This window comes from Notolepis coatsorum (genome assembly GCF_963971535.1).
Source record: "Notolepis coatsorum genome assembly, chromosome: 20".
NCBI lineage: Eukaryota > Metazoa > Chordata > Actinopteri > Aulopiformes > Paralepididae > Notolepis > Notolepis coatsorum.
Window position 1 is genome coordinate 38,332,379 of NC_140184.1, and position 22,899 is coordinate 38,355,277.

The following is a 22,899-nucleotide window of genomic DNA, read 5'->3' on the forward strand; positions in this document are numbered from 1 at the left end:
AGATAGTGGAGCTAAAGCGGCTGCTCAGCAATGGAGTGGGGCTATTTGTATGCTAATGAGGCAGGGAGTAATAACTTGATTAGCATAAAAAGATCCCCTCATACCAACCTACAGTTTCCTTTTAGGTCGCCTCTTTTGTCAGACACTTCCTCCACCCATGCGTTTGGCTATACCACATTTAGTCGGCTTGCGGTAATGAATGGGGGACCAGGGAAGTCACATCGTCTATAATGAGTCGGCCTGCCCGGCTGTGAACGTTGACTGGGGTTTATGTCTCTGGATGTAAAGTGGCCATTATGGTACATTGCTTCGTGTGGCAGCGTTGCATAGGGGCAGTGGTGACAGTGGTAGGCATGGTGGAACTGAAGCGTGGTCAGAAAGAACTGCAAAAGATGCCCTCTGAGTGGAACGTCAAATGCTCTTAGGCGCCAAGGAAAGACAGAGTATATTGTGACTGCATTGGGGAGAGAAAAGCCTCTTAAAGACAGAAGCGCTCACCAGGATCACGTCAGATAATATGCTGCAGTGCTGTGACGGTGACCCACGACTCCATCATTTCAATCTGACAGAGGCGATTGCTGTTCAGAAAACTAACACAATCTCTGATTAGGGCTGCCATGTCTCCGCTCAGCAGTGACAGGAGAAGAGCAGCTATACCGTATCTTCAAATAACAAATGTGACGGGTGTATTCACCTCAATTTCACTTTCATTTTCTAAAAAGCCCATTGAGTCACTGAAATGGTTGCTATGCCATGTATTTGAATCAATGGTTTGAAAGGATTATTCAATAAAGGAATATCTTATATTGAGAGTAAAGATGCCAGTTCACTGATATCATATGATTATGGTTTGGGTTACAATGTTTGATGTTGCTTGCAAAAACAAACCCAAAGATGACAGCTTTTGTCCTAAAATGTGTCACCAGTAACACTAGCTCAGACCATAACGCTCATTACTCATAAAGGACAACATTTGGCTGATGTATATTTTATCCAATGACCTGCATGCACTCACTTTGCGAGATCTGCACACCCATGCATCACATGCTTATGATTGAGTGAACCAGGTTGATCTAGTGAGCTATCATCCGAGCTGTGTGCAGATAAGGAGAGGAGAACTCCATCTCCACGGTGCATATTGCACACAGAGACCCACCTAAACACAAACAAGAAGTGCCATCGGCTACATCAAACAATGTATTTAGTACAGTAGATGAGACATCTAGGTACATTGACTACGGTATGTTGACAGAATCCACTCATTGCCCACAGCGTTTCCATTTGCTTTATCGCGAGCAATCCCAGTAGTAAATACAGTAGAACATTATTTCCCCAGTGAAACAGCTTTTGGCTTTCATTCAGTACCTGCTGTTATTTATTTAGTAATTTTAAGAAGCATGGGGTGGATAGAACAGTGCTTCTTGAGGGCTTTATGTAAGACAGAGGCCCAATCTCAATGTCATTGAGTTTGCTTTAATTAAAGGGGATTTGTGGATGCAAAACAGAAATGTGTGTAGAAATGTGAGTATCAAAAAACCTGTAGATAGATGAACTAATGGGGATTTGAGTAACAACTGTATCAATGATCCCTTAACCCTTGTGTAGTGTTTTTGTTACTCACCCACAACAGTAATGGGATTTTAAAAACAATAAAGCCATAACAATTATTGTACAAATACAAACACATGTTAACGTTATCTCAATTACAAGCAATCTAGACAGCAATGGTTAACCTCATAAGCCCGGAGCCTATTTTCTGAAAATCTGCCTAAAATACATACCTACTGTAAGTAAATTGAATATTGCTCCACTTCTACAAGGTCCATTTGCATGTCCTTGGTATCTAGGGACATCTATGGACCTCAGTGAATGTATTCCCAGTGTCAGAAATATTGTGTCTATTACTGGCTTGCTTAAATTGTGATGAAACAAAGGAGAATATGAATTAGGATTTTTCTTTGCATCTGACAGCATTGACAGTGAATAACACCATGCAAAAAATTACCACACATGAAAAACTGCCACTGAGCTCGGCGCCAATTGCACAGAGCAGTTAACCATACACACCTACCGTCTTCACAGACATAGTGGTAACTAAGCGCAAAGCCCTAAATGCTATGGGGCATCATGCCAGCGTCACAGGTGATCATGGCAGCAGTAATTGTTGCCAGACGCAGGCATCGTAATGCTATATAAATACGTTATTATTATTATCATTATTGAGTGCACTCACGTAATGCTCCAGAATAAACTTTTCATTTATGTGAGGGCAAAGGGTGCCTATATATGACCAAAATCCTGTCTGAACATGTGTTTTTAGCTGTTTTTTAAAAGAGTTTTCTGAGGGGGCAGTTCGCAGGTCCAGGGGGAGAGCATTCCAGAGCCTTGGTGCCATCACCTCGAAGGCTCGATCACCCCTTGTTTTAAGCCTGGACCTGGGGACCACCAGGAAGTGCTGATCGGCAGATCTGAGTGAGCGGGTGTAGGGACGGATGAGTTCAGTGATGTAGATAGGGACCTGACCGTGGAGTGCTCTGAAAGTAAAAGTGAGGACTTTGAAGTGAATTCTATAGTGTACCGGGAGCCAGTGCAGAGATGCCAGAATGGGAGTGATGTGACATGATATTTTTTACCTTGTGAGTAGCCTGGCTGCAGCATTTTTGACCATTTGCAGTTTGTCTGTGGATGATTTAGTGAGACAGGTGAAAAGTGAGTTGCAGTAGTCAAGCCTAGAGGAAATAAAAGCATGCACGGACAGTTCTAATTCAGAGTGAGATATGATGGAGCGGAGTTTTGCAATATTTCTAAGGTGAAAAAAGGTGCGTGTGAGTGTTTTGACATGTTTGTCTGGGTTCATGGCCTGGTCGAAAACAACACCCAGGTTTCTCAGATGGGGCCGTATGTTGTCTTTGAGAGACCCCAAGTGGGTGGCCACTCTAGGTGCAGTCTTCTCAGCTGCTATGATCAGCACATCCGTTGTTGCAGCATTTACAGTAACTGGAGGAAGTTACTCCCCATCCAACTCTCAATGCTGAGCAGGCACTCCTGGAGAAGGCTGAGTTTCTCCAACTTATCAGGTTTAAAAGAGCAAAGTAGCTGTATGTCGTCTGCGTACCAGTGATATTTAATGCCGGTGAATTTATTGATGAGGAGGCCTAAAGGAAGCATATAAATGGCAAAAAGGAGAGGTCCTAGCACCGATACCTGTGGTACCCCACATGAGAGGGGGGTGAGGTCACATTTAAAAGGACCCACAGCCACCGAGAACGTTCTCTCCCTTAGGTAAGAGGGAAACCATTCTAGAGCGCTCCCAGAGATGCCCACCCACTCCCTGAGCCTGTCTAAAAGGATGCTGTGGTTGACTGTGTCAAACGCTGCGCTCAGGTCTAACAGGACCAGAACAGAGCATTCGCCAGAGTCAGCGGACATCAAGAGATCATTTGATACTCTGAGAAGAGCAGATTCAGTGGAGTGGAGTTTGCAGAAGCCAGATTGGAATTTGGCAGAGGTTGGGTTGTCATTGAGGTATTTGAAATTGTTATGGTTTGACACCGACCCCAAACGCAACGACACAAGAGAGTTGGATTCAGAGTTGCCAAATACAAGGGCTTGTTTATTTGGTGACTAGAATAAGTGAAACAGGGAAAGCAGGTCAACAAGAAACAGGTACAATGAACAAGGGGCAAAGTTCTGCTGCTCTGCAGCTTCTCCCGGAAGGGTAGTCTTGGGAAGCAGGAGCAGACCTCTGTACAGCTCTGCAGACTCTCACGGCGGACCTCTCAGATGTTGTGCAAGACCGAGAGAGGGAGAGAGGGAACGGGTCAGTGACAGAGCAGACTTGAAAAGAGCTGGAGGACAGGGTGTTATATTCTTCGTGTTAAACAACACAGTGATGAGCAATATTCCAAATACAGCCCAAGTGAATATCTTCATGTAAACACACAGTGAGCAAAAATCCAAACACCGTCCAATTGTGAAATACTATCTTCGTGTAAATACACAGTGAGCAAAAATCCAAACACCGTCCAATTGTGAAATACTATCTTCGTGTAAATACACAGTGAGCAAAAATCCAACACAGTCCAAATGTGAAACAATATCTTCGTGTAAATACACAGTGAGCAACAATCCAAACACAGTCCAAATGTGAAATAATATCTTCGTGTAAATACACAGTGGGAGGTGGAAGATCCGAAAATATTATTCCATAAAGGAAAGAGCAAAAACGTTAATGGCTGGGTGAGTGACTGTCTGACAAAAAGGTGGTAGACTTCAGTGTAAAGGTTACACACGAAAATCGGAATTAGGTCAAGACAGTCAGTCTAGAAAAACTCACCCAGACGAGCTGCGTAAAAGGAACAGGAACAACAGTGGAGGCGAGCGCGCGCCACGGAGCAGGTATCCAAGCGAAGGCTTCTAGGAATTCCTGGAGAATAACACAGTGAAACAGAAGCAACGGGGAAAAACATCCAGCGACAAATCAAGACGAACCAACAACTTAGGGTGGGGAAAACGGGGTATAAATAATGAGGGATCGATTGATTGAAAGGCAGTGACAGCTGGGGAATGTGATTGAAAAGCGTGGGGAAGTGAGGGAACCAATCAGCGACGTCTCAGATGACGTCAGCGGGGAGAAACGTGTGAACGAGGGAATTGAAATACTAGACAGAAAAAATGAATGAAAACAAAGCGAGGGTGGTTAAAGGAACAGAACGAGTGAGAAGGCAAGGACAGAAACCTCACAGAAATATTGTGTTGTTGTGTTTATGCTGTCATCTGTGTCATGAAATGAGGACGTTTCTTTTTGGAGGGGGGGGGGGGGGGGGGTATGTAAGCTATTTAATGTGTTCTATATTATTATTGAGGCGGACGTTATTAGGTGGAGTGGCGCGCCCTCTTGGGGTTTTTGTCTTGGGGAAGAGTGGGGGCGCGTGCCTGTCAGAAGTGGCCTGTCTGCGCACCTGTGAGAAGTGGGTGGTTGTGTTTTTGGAGTGGAGGAGGAGGAGAGAAATAAAGGAAACCCCGTTTTGTTGATGATCACCTATCAAGTCTCACGTGATTTTATATTACTATAGTGTAAAAGTATAGGCGGACTATTCCTCGGTTACACAAACAAATGCAATGACGAAAGATAGTGACAAAAACACAGGACGCAATGAGTCATGAAAATACAAATGAAGCAAGCTCTATTACGAAGTAAACAAATTACAATATGAAATTAACGGAATACTAATTGTGAAAAATACGTTATGTCTATGCCTCATTCGGGGCTTATTTTCCCCCTTCCTGATATCTGCCAACGGTGCTGTCAGGAGTGCAGACTGCTCCGCAAGCGAACTGCGCTGGAGCAGATCAGGAGAAAACTCCACACATAATGGGCGTGTCTGCGCTGGTATCTCATCCGCGCAATGTCCTTAGTGGATAGCTCGCAAAGACGGAGCAGATACTGCACGCAAACCCCGCGCAGTTAACACTTTGAGTGCCAATGACGAGAAATCTCGTTAGTTCATGCATGCGTTGAGTGCCAACCGACGAGAAATCTCGTTTTTAATCGTTATTCTTTTTATTATCGATTTCCATTCATTTTTCATCAATCTAGCCTCACGTTACCAGTGGGGATCTGTCTGAGCTCGAACAGGGAAATACCGCCCCCTATCGTCTCTCCGGATGGTATTGCACCCCATTGGATTGGACTGAATGAAATGGATGGGAAAAAAAGAGTCCGGATTCCACATTTTACTTGTCAGGCATGTATTACGAGCCAAACCCACTCATTGCAGAGCCGCAGAGCAGCGTGGAATATGTGTTTCGACCACCCAGCGTTGGATCAATAAACACGATCGATATTTGGAATGGCGATCAGGAATTGGAATAATCTTTTTGGAGAACATCTGATCTGAGGTAAGAAATCTATTTTACCAGTCTTGGGATAATCAGAGCTGTTTTCACCTATATATCAACGTGTCCCATGTGTGTGTGGCTGTGAGTGTGTGTGCTGATCAGGAAATAAGATAATCGATTTTTCAGCCCGCTTCTATAGCGTGCATAAGTACACATATACTATCGATAATCAAGCATTTATTTGAAAACGATTCATAAATAGACCGAAAAATTACAACGTGTTTTGTGTATTACAGTAAAGCGCGATTCCTGCAGAATAATTTTTTTTTCTGAAAGTTTCAAAAAAACTAGCGTTTTTCAAAATGGTATAAAGCGGAAATGAACCGATTAAAAAAACAATCCATTTCGACAATGTTGACTGCAAACAAGTCATTGATAAGCGACGGGTGTATTAGACACATTAGCCTTAATTTAAGATATAGTTTATGCGTTCGCAAATATGATCGCCCTCCATTGACTACAGCGTTGGCACTCAAGCGCCTATTTCTGGCACCCCCTGCTGGCATGGAAAGTGTTAAGGGTGCAATTTCCACCGCACAATCCATTCTTAGTGGATCCCGCCCTAAGACTAAAAGTAAATCAACATCAGCTGCCGAAATTAACACTACAATGCACGTGTAATCCTATTTCCACAACCTCTCAGGGCACCTCTGGCAGCCACCTTTGCTTTGCTCAGTGCAAGGATTAATTCCTGGGGCCCATTGTTGAGTGTTCTGTGTGCAGGATACCGATGTTCCGGAAGTAATTGTGTCTTTCTTCCAAAGCTGCGATGCTATGAAGTATAAAGACTGACATAAATTACTTTGACTGCTAGCTGATTTAGCAATGTTATTATTCTGAACACCACTTGAAGTCGTGTTTGCCATACCATTGTCTTTAGTAATAATTACATCCCAGGCTGTTCTTCTCTGTAGAAGGATACTGAGGGCATCAGATTGACTGGAAAGGGCGGCGATAATCTTATAAGACTTTAATAATAATAATAATAATAATAACTTTATTTGTATAGCACTTTTCATACAGAGGTTGCAGTTCAAAGTGCTTCACAACAGTAAAAAATACAGGCATAAGCGAGCATAAAAAGATAGACAGGTAGAATCACAGTGTTTCACATAAGGATCTAGCATCCCAATAGGCTCTCCGCTTACAGTTTTCAGTAACACAAATAGTAAAAATTGTTTAAAATGATTCAGATTAAAAATAGTCAAAAAATTATAAAATAGAACGGACATAAAAAATACAGGCATGAGCGAGCATAGCAAGATATGGCAAATCAGTGTTTCACATTAGGATCTAGCATCCTAATAGGCTCTTTGATTGATATCCCTCAGGCGTTGTATGAAGTGAGCAGTGACACGGTACAATATGCCCCCAGGAGTGTATTGCTTCGTACACACTTGCAGGATTTAAATGGTTTTGTTGTTGGAATTCTTACTTTACTTTATTATTATACATTTTTTTTTATTTTTTTTTTCACACCATTTCAGCAAAATATTAAAAACATTGACCATGACAGAAAGTGTATAAAGGTGCTGAGTAGAGGCAAGAGACCCAGATGGGCCTATACGGGGCAGGCTCGATAAAGGGCTAATAGCTACTAACGTTATATCCAATGGCATTTCCGTTATACATAAGCTACAGTAAAAACTCAAACTGCATATGATCGGCACGATCCTCAAGCATGTATGCATGAAAGGGGGGGGGGGACGTCGTTTCTTATTATTGATTACCAATAACCGTGTTCGTCTAAGTAGCCACATACGCTGATCGTATCGTATCGTATCATAACAAGGCCCGATCGGGTTGTAATTTACGTGAAAAAGATCTTACCATGAGCCGGTTGGATCCCCCTGAGTATTTCCCCGTTATCGATCGCCATCTGGTTGATCGATATGTCCATTGGCTGATGATGAATCCCCTTATTGCATAGTGAAATCCGCGATCCAAAACGTATTCCGTGCAACAGACAATAGCTATCGCTTCAGGTGAGTAGAAAACTACATTAGAGATAAAAAATTAAAAAGACAACTTCGGCCACAGGGAACACTGCATTATCGCGATAGCGCCCCTAAGAGGATCTGGCCGGTAATGCACTTTCTCGAATTCAAAAAGTAGGGTACATCTGCAGTGCAGCTCGGCGACCTTGAATAGGTTATTAAAATGGAATAAAAGCCAAAACAACTTGCCACGGATATATCCGTCCTTTGGTCCATTAAGCATGGATTCGAAAGCCAGATGTATCCGTGCTTGGGCGCCATTGTGTTAATAATTGCTATTGCAATTCACAAGTTAGTTACTGTATACATTCAAACCTGTGAAAGGCATATAATACTTATCATTGGAATTGTTGCTAATGACAACGCAGCCATAGCAATATCTTTCAACAAGTTTGTTATTACTGAATACAAATCTTCATATACATCTCATCTCCTAAAATGTAGAAAAGCTTGATAGTATAATTCATTAAATAATTTAAGCCCAGTGGATTGTCATACAGATGCATTTGGACTTGTTTGGATGCAGTGTGCATGAGTCCACATTACATGAAAGAGGGTCATTATTTGTGCAGTCAAATGGTTTTTGAGCCCTTTCCCCAAGGTCCTAGGTAATTCAAGTTTCAAGCTTCAAGTTTGTTTATTAATTGTCACAACAAAATACAGAATACTTTATGATGAAATGCTTGTTGCTGTATGAGCCAGTTGCTGGGCTGGCTCCCTCTGGAAGCCAGGTCCGTTCAACTTCAGCTCAACATAGTTCACAACATTTATAATAATAAATGGAACAGGGACATGCATACCCATAACACCAGAGCCAGCATTGCTGACCTGCATATTCCAAGGTTCAAAACTAATATGGGCAAATGTTCTTTTAAATTATGGGGAGCCACAAATTGGAATTTGCTACCTTCACAGCTAAAATGCATCAGTAGCCGGCACAACTTTAAGAAAAAAGTTAAATCTTGGCTCCTCGACAATGTCCAAAACTAGATTTTAAAATGCATGGAAATGGTGTCTGATACATTGTTGCCTGTGGCTACGTTTGTACTGCTTTTAAAATGTCCATGACTATGTAGTTTGTCAAATTGTTAATTATGGTCCTGTTTTGTATTGCTTGTCTGTTGTCGAACAAGGACCACAATGGAAATAAATCTTGACTTTTTTGTGTAGCATCCTTGATGTTTTTCTGGAATCTTGTATCTTTAAAAATGTCTAATCAAATCAAATCAAATCAAGCCCATGAGAGTGTGCTACATGAAAAGAAAGTAAGAAAGTAAGTTAAAAAAAAGGGTAATTAAGAAGTAAGTAAAAAGTAAGTAAAGTCAATATACATATATACAATATATAATACAGAGTAAATGAGTAACAGTGTGTGGTACAATGCAGAGGTACAAAACTTAGGGTAGGGTGCGGTATGAATGAGGTATGAATGTATAGTGCAAATCTCTTTAATAATAGATAAATATAAAGTGTGTTAAAGTGAATAAAGTGAGTGGAAAGGTGAGTGTTTGTTTAAAGTGAGTGTGTACATGTGGATGTGTGTGCAGTGAGTGTAGATGATGGGTTGTTACATAGTGTCATTGGGTCTCATTCCCCAAAATGTTCCAAAGAGTTCTCTTGGAAGACTTATCTTGGAACCGACTGAGACAGAATCAATGACAAGTCCCGAACATGCTGGTACTATGTGTTAAGTGGCTCAAACGGTCGCACCTGTGACATCTGCTTGGAGAATGACACCATGTCTTAAACTCGAACGCGCGTTCCCGTCTAGGTCATTTGCATACAAAACAACGCCTAGTAACTAGAATATATTATGCCTATACTGTTCATTCATTAGACACGTCATAGGCCATACTGGCGCACACAAGACTTGTTATGGAATATTAATGCAGTCTATTTCCATGCGATTAGCTTTAGTTCTTATTTATTTATTCATCCACTGTCCACTATATAGTGTATTTCAATATAAGTTTAATTGATTAATGATATAATCGAAGGAATGCAGGTTTATATCAAACAAAGGTCTGGCCCATTGTATACCATTAAAACAGATTGGTAACAAATAAGAAATACAAATTCCACAGAAGGCATTAAATAATTATTATTTTCAATCATTTCACAATAATTGCATAATTGTGTTTGAATATCTGAGTAATTGAAGTAATTATACATTTGTCCAAAATAGCTGGTTCAGATATGATTAATCCAGCTGCCCTGTGATCAGATGAATCCATATTATTTATTTTTCCGACATCAAATGCTTAATTTCTTATCGTACAAATATTGTCATATTTATTTTAATTATGATTAAGTAATTAATTCCAAGGAGGCCTGTAGCGTTGACATGAAGGAATCACTATGAGAACACAGTCTGTCAAGTTAATAAAATGTTCAATTAGTCAATCAATCATAAGTGTGCTCCTCAGCACTCTTAAATCTGCTCTCAGCCACGCTCAAATCTGATCTCAGGAACATTTGGGGATTCACGCTACCAGCCCTAATACAGTATGTCTTAACACTTTCTTTACCAGGCTTATGTACATCATTATACCATCCTCTGCCAGCTCTATTTGTCTATGGAGAAGTTCCCCTTCTTTGCAGGGCTATAACTTTTTAAATTGTATTGCTAAATTGACATTAATATGGCCCATTCAACGTCAATTATCTATCGTTCAGGATGTAGGAACGTTATACTTTTTCATTCACATATTCATACTAAAATACGGTCTAAAGTATAAATATGTTTTTATCGTTTTCTGCAGCATTCTGCAGAACGTGCTTTATAGCCCTAAATGCATCATATTGATGATCAAATACAGTGTGATAGCGATCGGCGCGAGATAAAAAAATTCAAATGGACGTGCTTCTAGAAGTTACTACTTATCATCTGATGTTGACCGGATGGGGGGGGGGGGGGGGGTCGTTTATAATTCCGTGGCCAACGTTAGATGATTCATCTAGTGTGGGTGATATGATCATTAGAGCAGTTTGTATCGAACGCGGTAAAAAAAAAACGCTGAAACTTACCCCAGTCTCCTCGGGCCATTGGGCGATGAGCGTGGAGCAAAAATATTCCTATTATGGGATGTTGAAATATGCGATCCATCTCCAGGTTGTATAATAGTATATACGTCCAAATCATGTTGTTTATCGAGTTATTGGTAACGGATCGCTATCCATTGTGTCGCGCTCGAGTCCCGGGACCTATAGCGAGTGATCGGATCGAATTTGGATGAGCACCAGTTTCCATTTCCGGTTTCCGGTTTGGGCGATCTGCCGATCGGCCACCAGATGGCGCTCTTGAACCGTTGGAGAGTTTAGAGGGGATCAACAGTAGATCTCAAGTCTCCGCGGGAGAAATATGATTGCAATCACCGATTTTTGAAATATTGATCTCAATGACGTGTTACGCCGTCATTGGCAGAATTAGCATGGCGGGGAATGAGGAGGTAAGGCGTCCTTGGCGGCCATAGTGTTAAATGGGCAGAAATCTGCCTAAGAGGACATTTTTTGTCGTAAATCCGTTCTGGAATGAGACCCAATGTCATTGAGCATCCTGATGGCCTGGGGATAGAAGCTCCTTCTGAGTCTCTCTGTACTGGCCATGAGACTCCGGTAGCGCTTGCCTGACCGCAGCAGTTCAAAGAGGCAGTTGTTTGGGTGACTAGAGTAGGGCTGTCTTAAATACTTCGAAGCTTCGAAGCTTCGTTCGATGGGCATGGGATTCGAATGGGAAAATACAATTTTAATATATTAAAAAATAAAAAATAATAACAAATTCTATTATTATTATATATATATTTTTTGCAAAATCAACTCTGCCTCTCTTTGTTAACTACAACAAGCAATGCTGTTTGTTATTTAAGATGAGGTCGGACTCTGCACTGACAGATTTCATTGTGTTGCTTTTATAAAGCCTCAAATGACGGCTTACAATATTTCATGAAAGTGTTTTGTTTGTCTAAGATTTAAAAAGGTTTAAACTTTACAGCACTGACAAAGTTGAACAAAGTGCTGTACAAGTCCAACAACATAAAAAAAAAGTATTTATTTTTTTAATCTCTAAGCTTCGAATTAAAATCGAATCTCGGCACCGAAGCTTCGAATTCCAAAACAAAATTCGAAGGTCAGCCCTAGACTAGAGTCTTTGATTATTCTCTTAGCCTTGGCCCTGCAACGCTTGTTATAAACGTCCTGGAGAGTGGGAAGCCCCCCTCCAATTGTGCGCTCGGCTGAACGGGCCACCCTCTGTAGTCTGCTGCGGTCTTGTGCGGTGCTATTCCCAAACCAGGAGGTGATGTTACCAGTCAGGATGTTCTCTATTGTGCATGAGTAGAAGTTCTTGAGGATCTTCTGACTCACTTTGAACTTACCCAGGCGCCTAAGGAAGTAGAGGCGTTGCCGTGCCTTCTTCACTACACTGTCAATGTGTGTGGTCTATGTGAAGTCCTCGGATATGTGGACTCCGGGGGAACTTAAAAGTTGAGCCATGAGAGGTTCAACCTATTAGTGACATCACACATACCGATTTCATGGACGTACAGGGAAGCTCTCCCTCTCCAGGGGAAGAATGTGGGAATTATATTCTGCACACACTTGTATAGTCCAAGTCATGTCTCCATGTCTCCACAAACAAACACATGTTTGACACTGGCAGTTTTGAAGATACTCTCCATCTTCAAAACTGCCAGTGTATAGCACATACAACGTGTTTCTCTTTGGTCAATTGTCTGCCGTCGTTATAACTGTTATAATTGTTATTTGAAGGGAGCTGCAGCACCACTATCTCAAGGGGCAGCACCCCCACCCAAGTGGCTGAAGTATGCCAAACAACTTGCCACTTCAACTAGCAACCACATTTCCTCAACAACTACCCCATAAACAGAAGCATAAAAGTTGTCTGCATGAGAGGACAGCCAAGCAGCACTAGCAGTACTAGCAGCTAACATTACAGAGGAGGACAGCCAAGCAAAACTAGCAGCTAAAGTTAGAGAGAAGGACAGCCAAGCAGCACCAGCAGCTAATATTAGAGAGGATAGTCAAGCAGCAACAGCAGCTAACATTAGAGAGGACAGTCAAGCAGTACCAGCAGCTAAAGTTATAGGAGGACAGCCAAACAGAACTAGCAGCTAACGTTAGAGAGGACAGCCAAGCAGAACTAGCAGCTAACGTTAGAGATGACAGCCAAGCAGCACCAGCAGCTAACGTTAGAGATGACAGTCAAGACAGAAGAGGGCTGAACCACGGAGGGAGAGGAGGAGATTTAAACCATATCTCCCGTCCATCGTTATCGGCAACGTGAGGTCTCTGGCAAATAAGATGGATGAGCTGGCCGTGCTTGCCGGCAGTCAAAAGGATTACTGTGAGTGTAGCATTATGTGTTTCTCTGAGACATGGTTGCACACAGATATTCCCGATAGCAATGTCTCTATAGACGGGTTCAAGTCAAGTCAAGTCAAGAGTTTTATTTGTCACGGCATTCAAGTATACAATGAAATGCGGGTGGTCTTGCCCGCAACGATGTGCAATACAGTGGTACAACATATAATAGAATCCAATAAAAACAACATTGTGCAATAAACAGGTAACAGGTAACATGGTGTGACATCTCGGTATCTGTACATAGTTATTTACAGAGCATATAGGACATGCTAGGTAGCTTTGGTAGTGAAATACACTGTTACTGTTGTTATACTAATTTAAAGTGGCCTTTCCTTTTGGCCATAAGTGGGTGTGTGCGGCATGAGTGTGTGCCCGCTCATGTTAAAGTGGCTGCTAGTGTGTGAGCGTGCACAGCGTGCGTGTCGTATGTGTGCTTAAGTGTGCTTGTGTGTGGATAGTTCAGTGTTCTGTGGCACTCAATGTTCATTGTTCAAGGCTCTGATGGCCTGGGGGAAGAAGCTGAGCCTAAGCCTCTCTGTCCTAGTAGCTGGGGTTCGCAGGCGTCTGCCTGACCTCAGCTGCTGGAACAGGCTGTTATTGGGGTGGTGGGGGTCTTTCATTATTCTGCAGGCTCTGGATTTGCACCTCTTGTTGTATAGAACCTGCAGGGGAGGTAGTGCAATACCCGTGGTACGCTCGGCTGAGCGCACCACTCTCTGTAGGGCCTTCTTGTCCTGTGCCGTGCTGTTTCCATACCAGGCAGTGATGTTTCCGGTCAAGATGCTCTCTACAGCTCCTGAGTAGAAGGACTGGAGTATCTTCCCCGATACTCTGAACTTCCTTAACTGTCTCAGGTGGTAGAGGCGCTGCGTCGCCTTCTTTACTACTGTGTCTATGTGTGTTGACCATGTCAGATCCTCTGAGATGTGGACCCCCAGGTATTTAAAGCTGCTCACCCTGTCCACGGTAGCCCCGTTAATCATCAGTGGTGTGTGTGTCTCCTGCTGTCCTCTCCTATAATCCACGATCAGCTCCTTGGTTTTACCAATGTTCAGGAGCAGGCTGTTGTCCTGGCACCAGCGTTCCAGTACCTCAACCTCCTCCCGGTAGGCCTGCTCGTCGTTGTCCGAGATCAGCCCCACCACCACCGTGTCGTCTGCGAACTTCACTATGGAGTTGGAGCTGAACTTGGCCACACAGTCGTGTGTGTATAGTGAGTACAGCAGGGGGCTCAGAACACAGCCCTGGGGGGACCCGATGCTCAGGGTGATGGTGTTGGAGGTCTGACCCCCCAGCCTGACCGCCTGTTTCAGATTGTGCACTCTGATCGCAACCGCGGGAGTGGCAAGCGAAAAGGAGGGGGGCTTGCTTTATTTATTAATAAGAGATGGTGTAACCCCAGCCATATTACGATCAAAGAGCGCCACTGTGACCCGGATATATAGAGATGTTAGCTGTAGGACTCAGACCATATTATTTGCCAAGAGAAATCCCCCACGTTATCATGATGGCCGTTTACATCCCCCCCTCGGCAAACCCGACGGCCCCGTGTGACGTCATCCACGGCGCTATTGCATGTCTCCAGACGAAACACCCGAAGGCTCTAATCCTCATCTCAGTGGATTTTAACCATGTAAAACTGGACAAATCACTACCAAACTTCCAACAATACGTCAGCTGCCACACCAGGGAAAACAGGACCCTTTATGCCAACATCAAGGAGGCATACAGCTCCTCACCACTACCACAGCTGGGCCGGTCGGACCACAACTCGGTTCACCTCAACCCCTGTTATGTGCCTCTGGTCAGAAGACAGCCTGCGACCAAAATAACTGTAAGAAGGTGGTCGGAGGAGGCTCAAGAGGCACTACAGGGCTGCTTTGAGGTCACAGACTGGCAGGCACTTTGTGAGCCCCACGGAGAGGAAATTGATGGGCTCACAGAGTGCATCACAGACTACATAAACTTTTGTGTGGACTCCAATGTTCCATCTAGGACTGTTACCTGCTACCCTAACAACAAGTCAGGGGTCAGTAAGGACATCACAGCCCTACTGAACGAGAAGAAGAGGGCTTTCAACGCAGGTAACAGGGAGGAGGTCAAAAGAGTTCAGGGGCTTCTGAGAATCAACATCAGAGAGGGCAAAGACAAATACAGGAGGAAGTTGGAAGGCCAGCCGGAGAACAATAACATCAAACAAGTGTGGACTGGAATGCAGACCATAACCGGCATTAAACTGGCAGGGGGAAGGGGAGTGGATGGAGATGTGGACTGGGCTAATGAGCTAAACCTGTTTTACAATAGGTTTGATACAGCGGCCCGGCCAGTCTGGCCCCCCTCCCCCCGACACTACTCCAGTTGCCCTGCCCACCCCCACACCTCTCAGCCCTTCAACTCGAGCAACCCCCTCCCTCCCCCCAACTGCCCACGCCCCCTCATCTCTGGTGCAGCCTGTCTGCCCCCCGCGGCTTGAAGACCCGCTCCTCCCCTCAACACCTGAGACCCCCACAGTGTGGCTCTCTGCAGACCAGGTGAGTACACAGCTGAGCAAGTTACACGCAGGCAAGGCTGCAGGTCCTGATGGGGTGAGCCCAAAGGTACTCAAAACCTGTGCCTCTCAGCTGTGTGATGTGCTCCAGCTCATATTCAATATGAGCCTGAGGCTGCAGAGAGTCCCGACACTGTGGAAAACCTCCTGTGTAGTCCCTGTCCCTAAGCGCCCATGTCCCAGCACGTCCAAGGACTACAGGCCGGTGGCTCTAACCTCTCACATAATGAAGACCATGGAGAGGTTAGTCCTGGAGCAACTCCGGCCGGTGACCAAACCCCACCTAGACCCACTCCAGTTCGCCTACCAGCCCCGACTGGGGGTAGAGGATGCTGTCATCTACCTGCTGAACCGAGCCTACACTCACCTAGACAAGCCGGGGAGCACTGTGAGTGTCATGTTCTTTGATTTATCCAGTGCTTTTGATACCATAAGGCCTGGGCTGCTGGGTGAGAAGTTGGAGGCGATGCAGGTAGAGGCCCCCCTGGTGTCCTGGGTTGTGGACTATCTGACGGGCAGACCACAGTACATGCGCCTACGGAGCTGTGTGTCAGACAGACTGGTCAGCAACACCGGGGCCCCGCAGGGGACAGTCCTCTCTCCCTTCCTCTTCACTGTCTACAACAACGACTTCCACTATCGGTCAGAGTCCTGCCACCTTCAGAGGTTTTCTGATGACTCTGCGATAGTGGGATGTATAAAGGACGGTGACAAGAGGGAATACAGGGAACTGGTAGTGGACTTCGTCACATGGTGCGATAAAAACCACCTGCAACTAAATGTTGCGAAGACCAAGGAACTGGTTGTGGAGCTGGGGAGGAGGAGAAGTGCACCTGTGACCCCCGTTTCCATCAGGGGAGTTGATGTGGACATGGTTGAGGTGTACAAATATCTCGGTGTGCACATCGACAACAAACTGAACGGGTCAAAACACGCAGAGGCACTGTACAGGAAGGGCCAGAGCCGACTCTACTTCCTCAGAAGGCTGAGATCCTTCAATGTCTGTACAAGGATGTTGATGATGTTCTATGAGTCGGTGGTGGCGGGCGCCTTCTTGTACGCTGTGACCTGCTGGGGCAGCGGACTGAGAGCAGGGGACACAACCAGGCTGGATAAGCTGGTCAGGAAGGCCAGTAGCGTGGTTGGGGTGGAGCTGGACTCCCTAGCGAGGGTGGCGGAGAGGAGGAGCCTTGCTAAGCTCCAGGCCATCAGGGAAAACCCCTCTCACCCACTATACACAGACTTGGCTGACAGGAGGAGCATGTTCAGTGCTAGGCTCACACTACCCAAATGCAGCACTGAACAGCACAGGAAGTCCTTCATTCCAACAGCCATCAGACTATACAATGCATCACTGTGCCTCACTGCATCACTGTGCACAGAGTGGCAGCTCCATAGCGACAAGCGGCCTCCAGGCTCCACAACAGGGGGCAGCGACTGCTGCCAGACATTGACCTAGGACTAATAGGAACCCAAGGAGGACAATAACACTACCTTAGGCATACTGTACCTTATGTGGATACTGTGATACTGTGAATAATGTATATTTCAGTTAGTTAGATAGTAAATTATAACACTACCTGATGCATACTGCACCTTAGGTGACACTGTGAATACTGTGAATATATATTTCAGTTAGTTACATAGTAAATTATATTGACCTAATTGTTTACACTGCTTGTGTTGTTTTTACTACCTGTACCCCCCCCCCCTTCCCCCATGCTGCTATGATGCCTCTCAGTATATTTTTACTGTATTTATTTACTGTATATTTTATTCCATTTGTATTCTATTTTAATCTACTCTTATCCTAGGCAACTTGATTTGATTTGTTTTATTATTCTAATTCGTGACCTGTTCTGTCTAAATGTTTAAATGTTGAGCGATTTGCAGTGTAAAATTTCCCACGGGATAATACAAATATTTCTATTCTATTCAGCACCAGCAGCTAACGTTAGAGAGGAGGACAGTCAAGCAGCACCAGCAGCTAACGTTAGAGAGGAGGACAGCCAAGCAGCGCCAGCAGCTAACATTAGAGAGGACAGTCAAGCCGCACCAGCAGCTAACATTAGAGAGGACAGTCAAGCCACACCAGCAGCTAACATTAGAGAGGAGGACAGTCAAGTAGCACCAGCAGCTAACATTAGAGAGGAGGACAGTCAAGCAGCACCAGCAGCTAACGTTAGAGAGGAGGACAGCCAAGCAGCACCAGCAGCTAACATTAGAGAGGACAGCCAAGCAGCACTAACAGCTAACATTAGAGAGGAGGACAGTCAAGTAGCACCAGCAGCTAACATTAGAGAGGAGGACAGTCAAGCAGCACCAGCAGCTAACGTTAGAGAGGAGGACAGCCAAGCAGCACCAGCAGCTAACGTTAGAGAGGAGGACAGTCAAGCCGCACCAGCAGCTAACATTAGAGAGGAGGACAGCCAAGCAGCACCAGCAGCTAACATTAGAGAGGACAGCCAAGCAGCACTAACAGCTAACATTAGAGAGGAGGACAGTCAAGCAGCACTAACAGCTAACATTAGAGAGGAGGACAGTCAAGCAGCACCAGCAGCTAACGTTAGAGATGACAGCCAAGCAGCACCAGCAGCTAACGTTAGAGAGGAGGACAGTCAAGCAGCACCAGCAGCTAACATTAGAGAGGACAGCCAAGCAGCACTAACAGCTAACATTAGAGAGGAGGACAGTCAAGCAGCACTAACAGCTAACATTAGAGAGGAGGACAGTCAAGCAGCACCAGCAGCTAACGTTAGAGATGACAGCCAAGCAGCACCAGCAGCTAACGTTAGATAGGAGGACAGTCAAGCAGCACCAGCAGCTAACGTTAGAGAGGAGGGCAGCCAAGCAGCACCAGCAGCTAACATTAGAGAGGACAGTCAAGCAGCACCAGCAGCTAACATTAGAGAGGAGGACAGCCAAGCAGCACCAGCAGCTAACATTAGAGAGGACAGTCAAGCAGCACCAGCAGCTAACATTAGAGAGGACAGCCAAGCAGCATCAGCAGCTAACATTAGAGAGGAGGACAGTCAAGCAGCACTAGCAGCTAACGTTAGAGAGGACAGCCAAGCAGCACCAGTTAACATTAGCCCATCGACTGTGGTGGAGTGAGCAGAGACAGTGAGCGGAGAAGGAGCATCTACAGAATTGATCTACAATCAAAGCAATCAAACTGCTATGATTCTAGAGTAACGTTATCCATAATTCAGAGTGAGTTCAAATGTCATTGCCCGCCCGCTGTTTATCTCGTTATTATTGATTGTGTAATACTGTATGTGAAGCCATTTGTTTGATATTTGTTGATAGTTGTGGGCTAGTCATTTGTTGTAGCTACATCTCTGGTTTATTTTGCAGGTAAATTAACAAACTTTGATCTCCCGGGAGATGTACGTCATGTAATTATATTTATTTGCTCAGAAGCATTTTATATTACCTACTATAGGCCTACACATAAAATCGGGGCCATTTGTAAAAGTCACTCTTAGTTACATTTGATTCATCATGGCAGTGCCAGTAGCTATAGTTGTCATTGACACTTCCCTGCGTTGTCATTGACCCCCACTCTGTCCAAGTACAGCATCACCAACTCAGAACATGTTCCTGCAGGTATGCCTGGATATGTAATCAGATTGGCCAGAGTGGAAATGAATTACCTTGGCATGGGGCTGCTGGAAGGTTACTCTGGAGCTGTTGATGAGTGATGAGTATCTGTACAAGTGGGTCGGCGTGGCAGGGAACCTGTGGCTGCTGCCGGGCTGGTTGTGCAGAACAGCTGAGAAGCAGATGTGAACTGTGTCCTTAAGCGCCTTCAGCTGAGACTCCTGTCCCAGATCAAGATGACAAAGAGGATTTCACTGCTGAATCCTTCAATTTTTGAATACCATGCATCATTCCCTCCATCCACCCACCCACCCATCCACCCACCCACCCACCCATCCATCCATCCATCCATCCATCCATCCATCCATCCATCCATCCATCCATCCATCCATCCATCCATCCATCCATCCATCCATCCATCCATCCATCCATCCATCCATCCATCCATCCATCCATCCATCCATCCATTATACTTAACAAATATATAGAACAAATCCACAGCATACATTCAACTGCATGCAGCAAGGGGTGGCCAACCCGCGGCTCGCGAACCGCATGCGGCTCTTTGCTACATCCACAATCACAATACAATGTGCTCAAGGCCAGATTTAGAATTCAGAGGCCTCTGGGCCAGACTCTTGTGGAAGCCCCCACACACACATACACGTGCACGCACGCACAGTGGCGTTTTTATATGTAAGACATTGGTGGGGCAGCCACTAACCAAGGCTACATACCAGGCAAACTACAGTAATCAAAATGACAGTGATCGTTGTTCGCAAATTTCGCACCACATATCAGGCATAGGCTACAGGTAAGCCTGCATTGTTAGTCGTGAAAGCAAATTAATCTGTCCACGCTGAATGAAACCCTCTATTTTCCTCAGACTTTCCTTTTTTTGGAGCTTACTGGGGGGTCGGAAACTCAAGATTAGCCACTTACAGACGGCAGGGAGAGGCACGGGGTGTGACGTACTGTATATTTTAGTTGACAAAATATTTTAGTTGATGAAATATTTTTGTTGACTAAATATTTTAGTTGATGAAATATTTTTTCATTTCAGTGTCACAGTATGTCATCGATCTTCAAAATAATAAAAAAATAAAAAAATAAAAAATAAATTGGAGGCCCCTCGTCACTAGAGGCCCACGGGCCGCGGCCCAAACGGCCTGGTCGTTAATCCGGCCCTGATTATGTGCTACATCTATTGATAAAAAAATAGATTTTTTTTTTATTATTATAATAATTAAAATAAAATAATGTTTATGTCATTCATTCCATAACAACGTATAATAAATGTTTACAGACTTTTTAAATGGTCCATTTGCATGTTCTTGGTATCTGATTCTAGGGACATCTATGGATCTCAGGGAATGTATTCCCAGTGTCAGAAATATTGTGTCTGTTACTAGGCTTGAGTAAATTGTAATGAACCAAAGGAGAATATCAATTCTATTCTTACATTTTTTTACTGTGAATAACACCATGCTAAAATTGACCAGACCTGAACAATCGAAACAAATGAATAAAGGGGAGAAGATTAAACAAAAGGTTTTGTAGATACAGTACTGAATTCTGCCATCCGGACACATGCAATTTGAAATATGATTATATAATATAGAATATCAAGTGTATAAATTACCTTATTATGGCCAAGTTGCACATCTATGGATCGGGCCAAATCTCCCCTTTCCAATGGCAGAGTTCATTCTGGATTTACTATCACCAGGTGTGATTCACAAACCGTGAATGAAATCTACTGTAAGTACAGTTACCTTTTTACGTACATTTCTCCACCATTTTTCATCAGATTACAACACCGTTTTTTGCTAGACGTTCACATAAAGGTATAGAGACACTAACTGTGTTCTGTTTTATGGCAATAACGTTCAGGTTTGTGGGAGATAATCCCCCCAAAAAATAAGAGAAATTAAAAAGGAAATCCAGAAGCCAGATGATTGATAGGGGCTGGCGTGAGCTAGGTAGTGTCGTTTTTCAAAATTAGAAAGCCCTGGGTCTCTTCCTTCAAAAGACTACACTCACTTTTGGCTGCACCACTTCCTCCTGTCAATATGCGCCGGTTTCCGACGCAATGCCCTGAGATTTCTATAATCTTATATTTCACTAATAACAGTTCAAATCATTGGTAAACAAATATAATGCTGAACATTATTTAGCAGGGCGTAGCTGAAAAAGAGCATCCGTTCTCAGCGAACCTACCCTGGATAAATAAAGGTTAAACATATACACTTTGACTGCTGTTTTGACAGGGTTAGTGTCTTTACTCTTGGCTACATTTGAAAAGAAAACGCAACATTAATTCATACATTCTGTAGAGATGGATTTATGGCGTGATGTGATTTGCGGTGCAGTACCGGACCGCTCGGGCTTAACCTCTTCCACCCGTGCGGTCCATCGGCGGACCGCAAATGACATCATGTCATAAATCAATATCTCCAGACTGTATGAATTAATGTTGCATTTTCTTTTCAAATGTAGCCAAATGTATAGTTTTTTTCGTCAAACGTATTCAAGTATAAACATCATAACCATGTCACAACAGCAGTTATAATGTATATTATCATCAATACGTTAGTTTAACAATAGGTTAAAGTGTTATTAGATAGATTTTCATTTAGTTATGGTCAGGTTTATTTCGTGAGAGGCGACCATTTTGAAGATTTTTAACTATGGGAATTGTAGTTTTTGCGGCCATTTTGTAATATACATCGTTAGCTGTCGTTTTCATAACTACACTTCCTGAAAGCCTCTATGGGGTTTCAAACGTCATACTTCTGTATGAATTTCTTTAATATCTCATGTTATTCGGGATAATAAACCACAACACTAACGTTATAGACATATATTGAAGCGCAATTAGTTTCTCTTCCCTATTTTTAGCATGCAGCAACAATTAGATTTGAAATTTGTTTCAAAACGGTTGCACCCTGATCAAAATAACAAAGTACAGTAGATTACAGTAGATTTCATTATCTGTTCTTATGCACGCCTGGTGATACTAAATCCAAATTGAACTCATCCATTTGAAAGATAATATATGTATATATATAAATGTGCGAATTGGCTATAATAAGGTAATTTATAAGTCTGCTATAAGTTCTATATTCTATAATAATATTTCAAATTACATTGGTCCGGATGGGATAATTCAGTACTGTATCTATAAAACCTTCTGTTTAATCATCTTCCCTTTATTCATTTCCTTATATTTTTTGTACACATGATCTCAAGAAGGTAGTGAACTGTGGCAGTTTTTCATGTTCGGTCATTTTTAGCATGGTGTTATTCACTGTCAAATATGCAAAGAAAAATCTTAATTCATATTCTCCCACAATTTAAGCAAGCCTAGTAATAGACACACTATTTCTGACACTGGGAATACATTCACTGAGGTCCATAGATGTCCCTAGATACCTCTTAACCTCTTAAGCCTGGAGCCCTATTTTC

General features: G+C 43.6%; 1 protein-coding gene across 1 annotated transcript in view; it reads right to left on the reverse strand.

Annotated features, from left to right (window-relative positions):
- Positions 1–22,899, reverse strand: part of luzp2 (leucine zipper protein 2) — a gene marked incomplete at both ends in the record, with an annotated part of 652,643 nt that overhangs the window by 86,918 nt on the left and 542,826 nt on the right. The window contains one exon of the mRNA XM_084337104.1: positions 19,485–19,652. Coding sequence (XP_084193230.1) covers positions 19,485–19,652 — 168 coding nt within the window. The remainder of the gene's footprint in view (positions 1–19,484; positions 19,653–22,899) is intronic.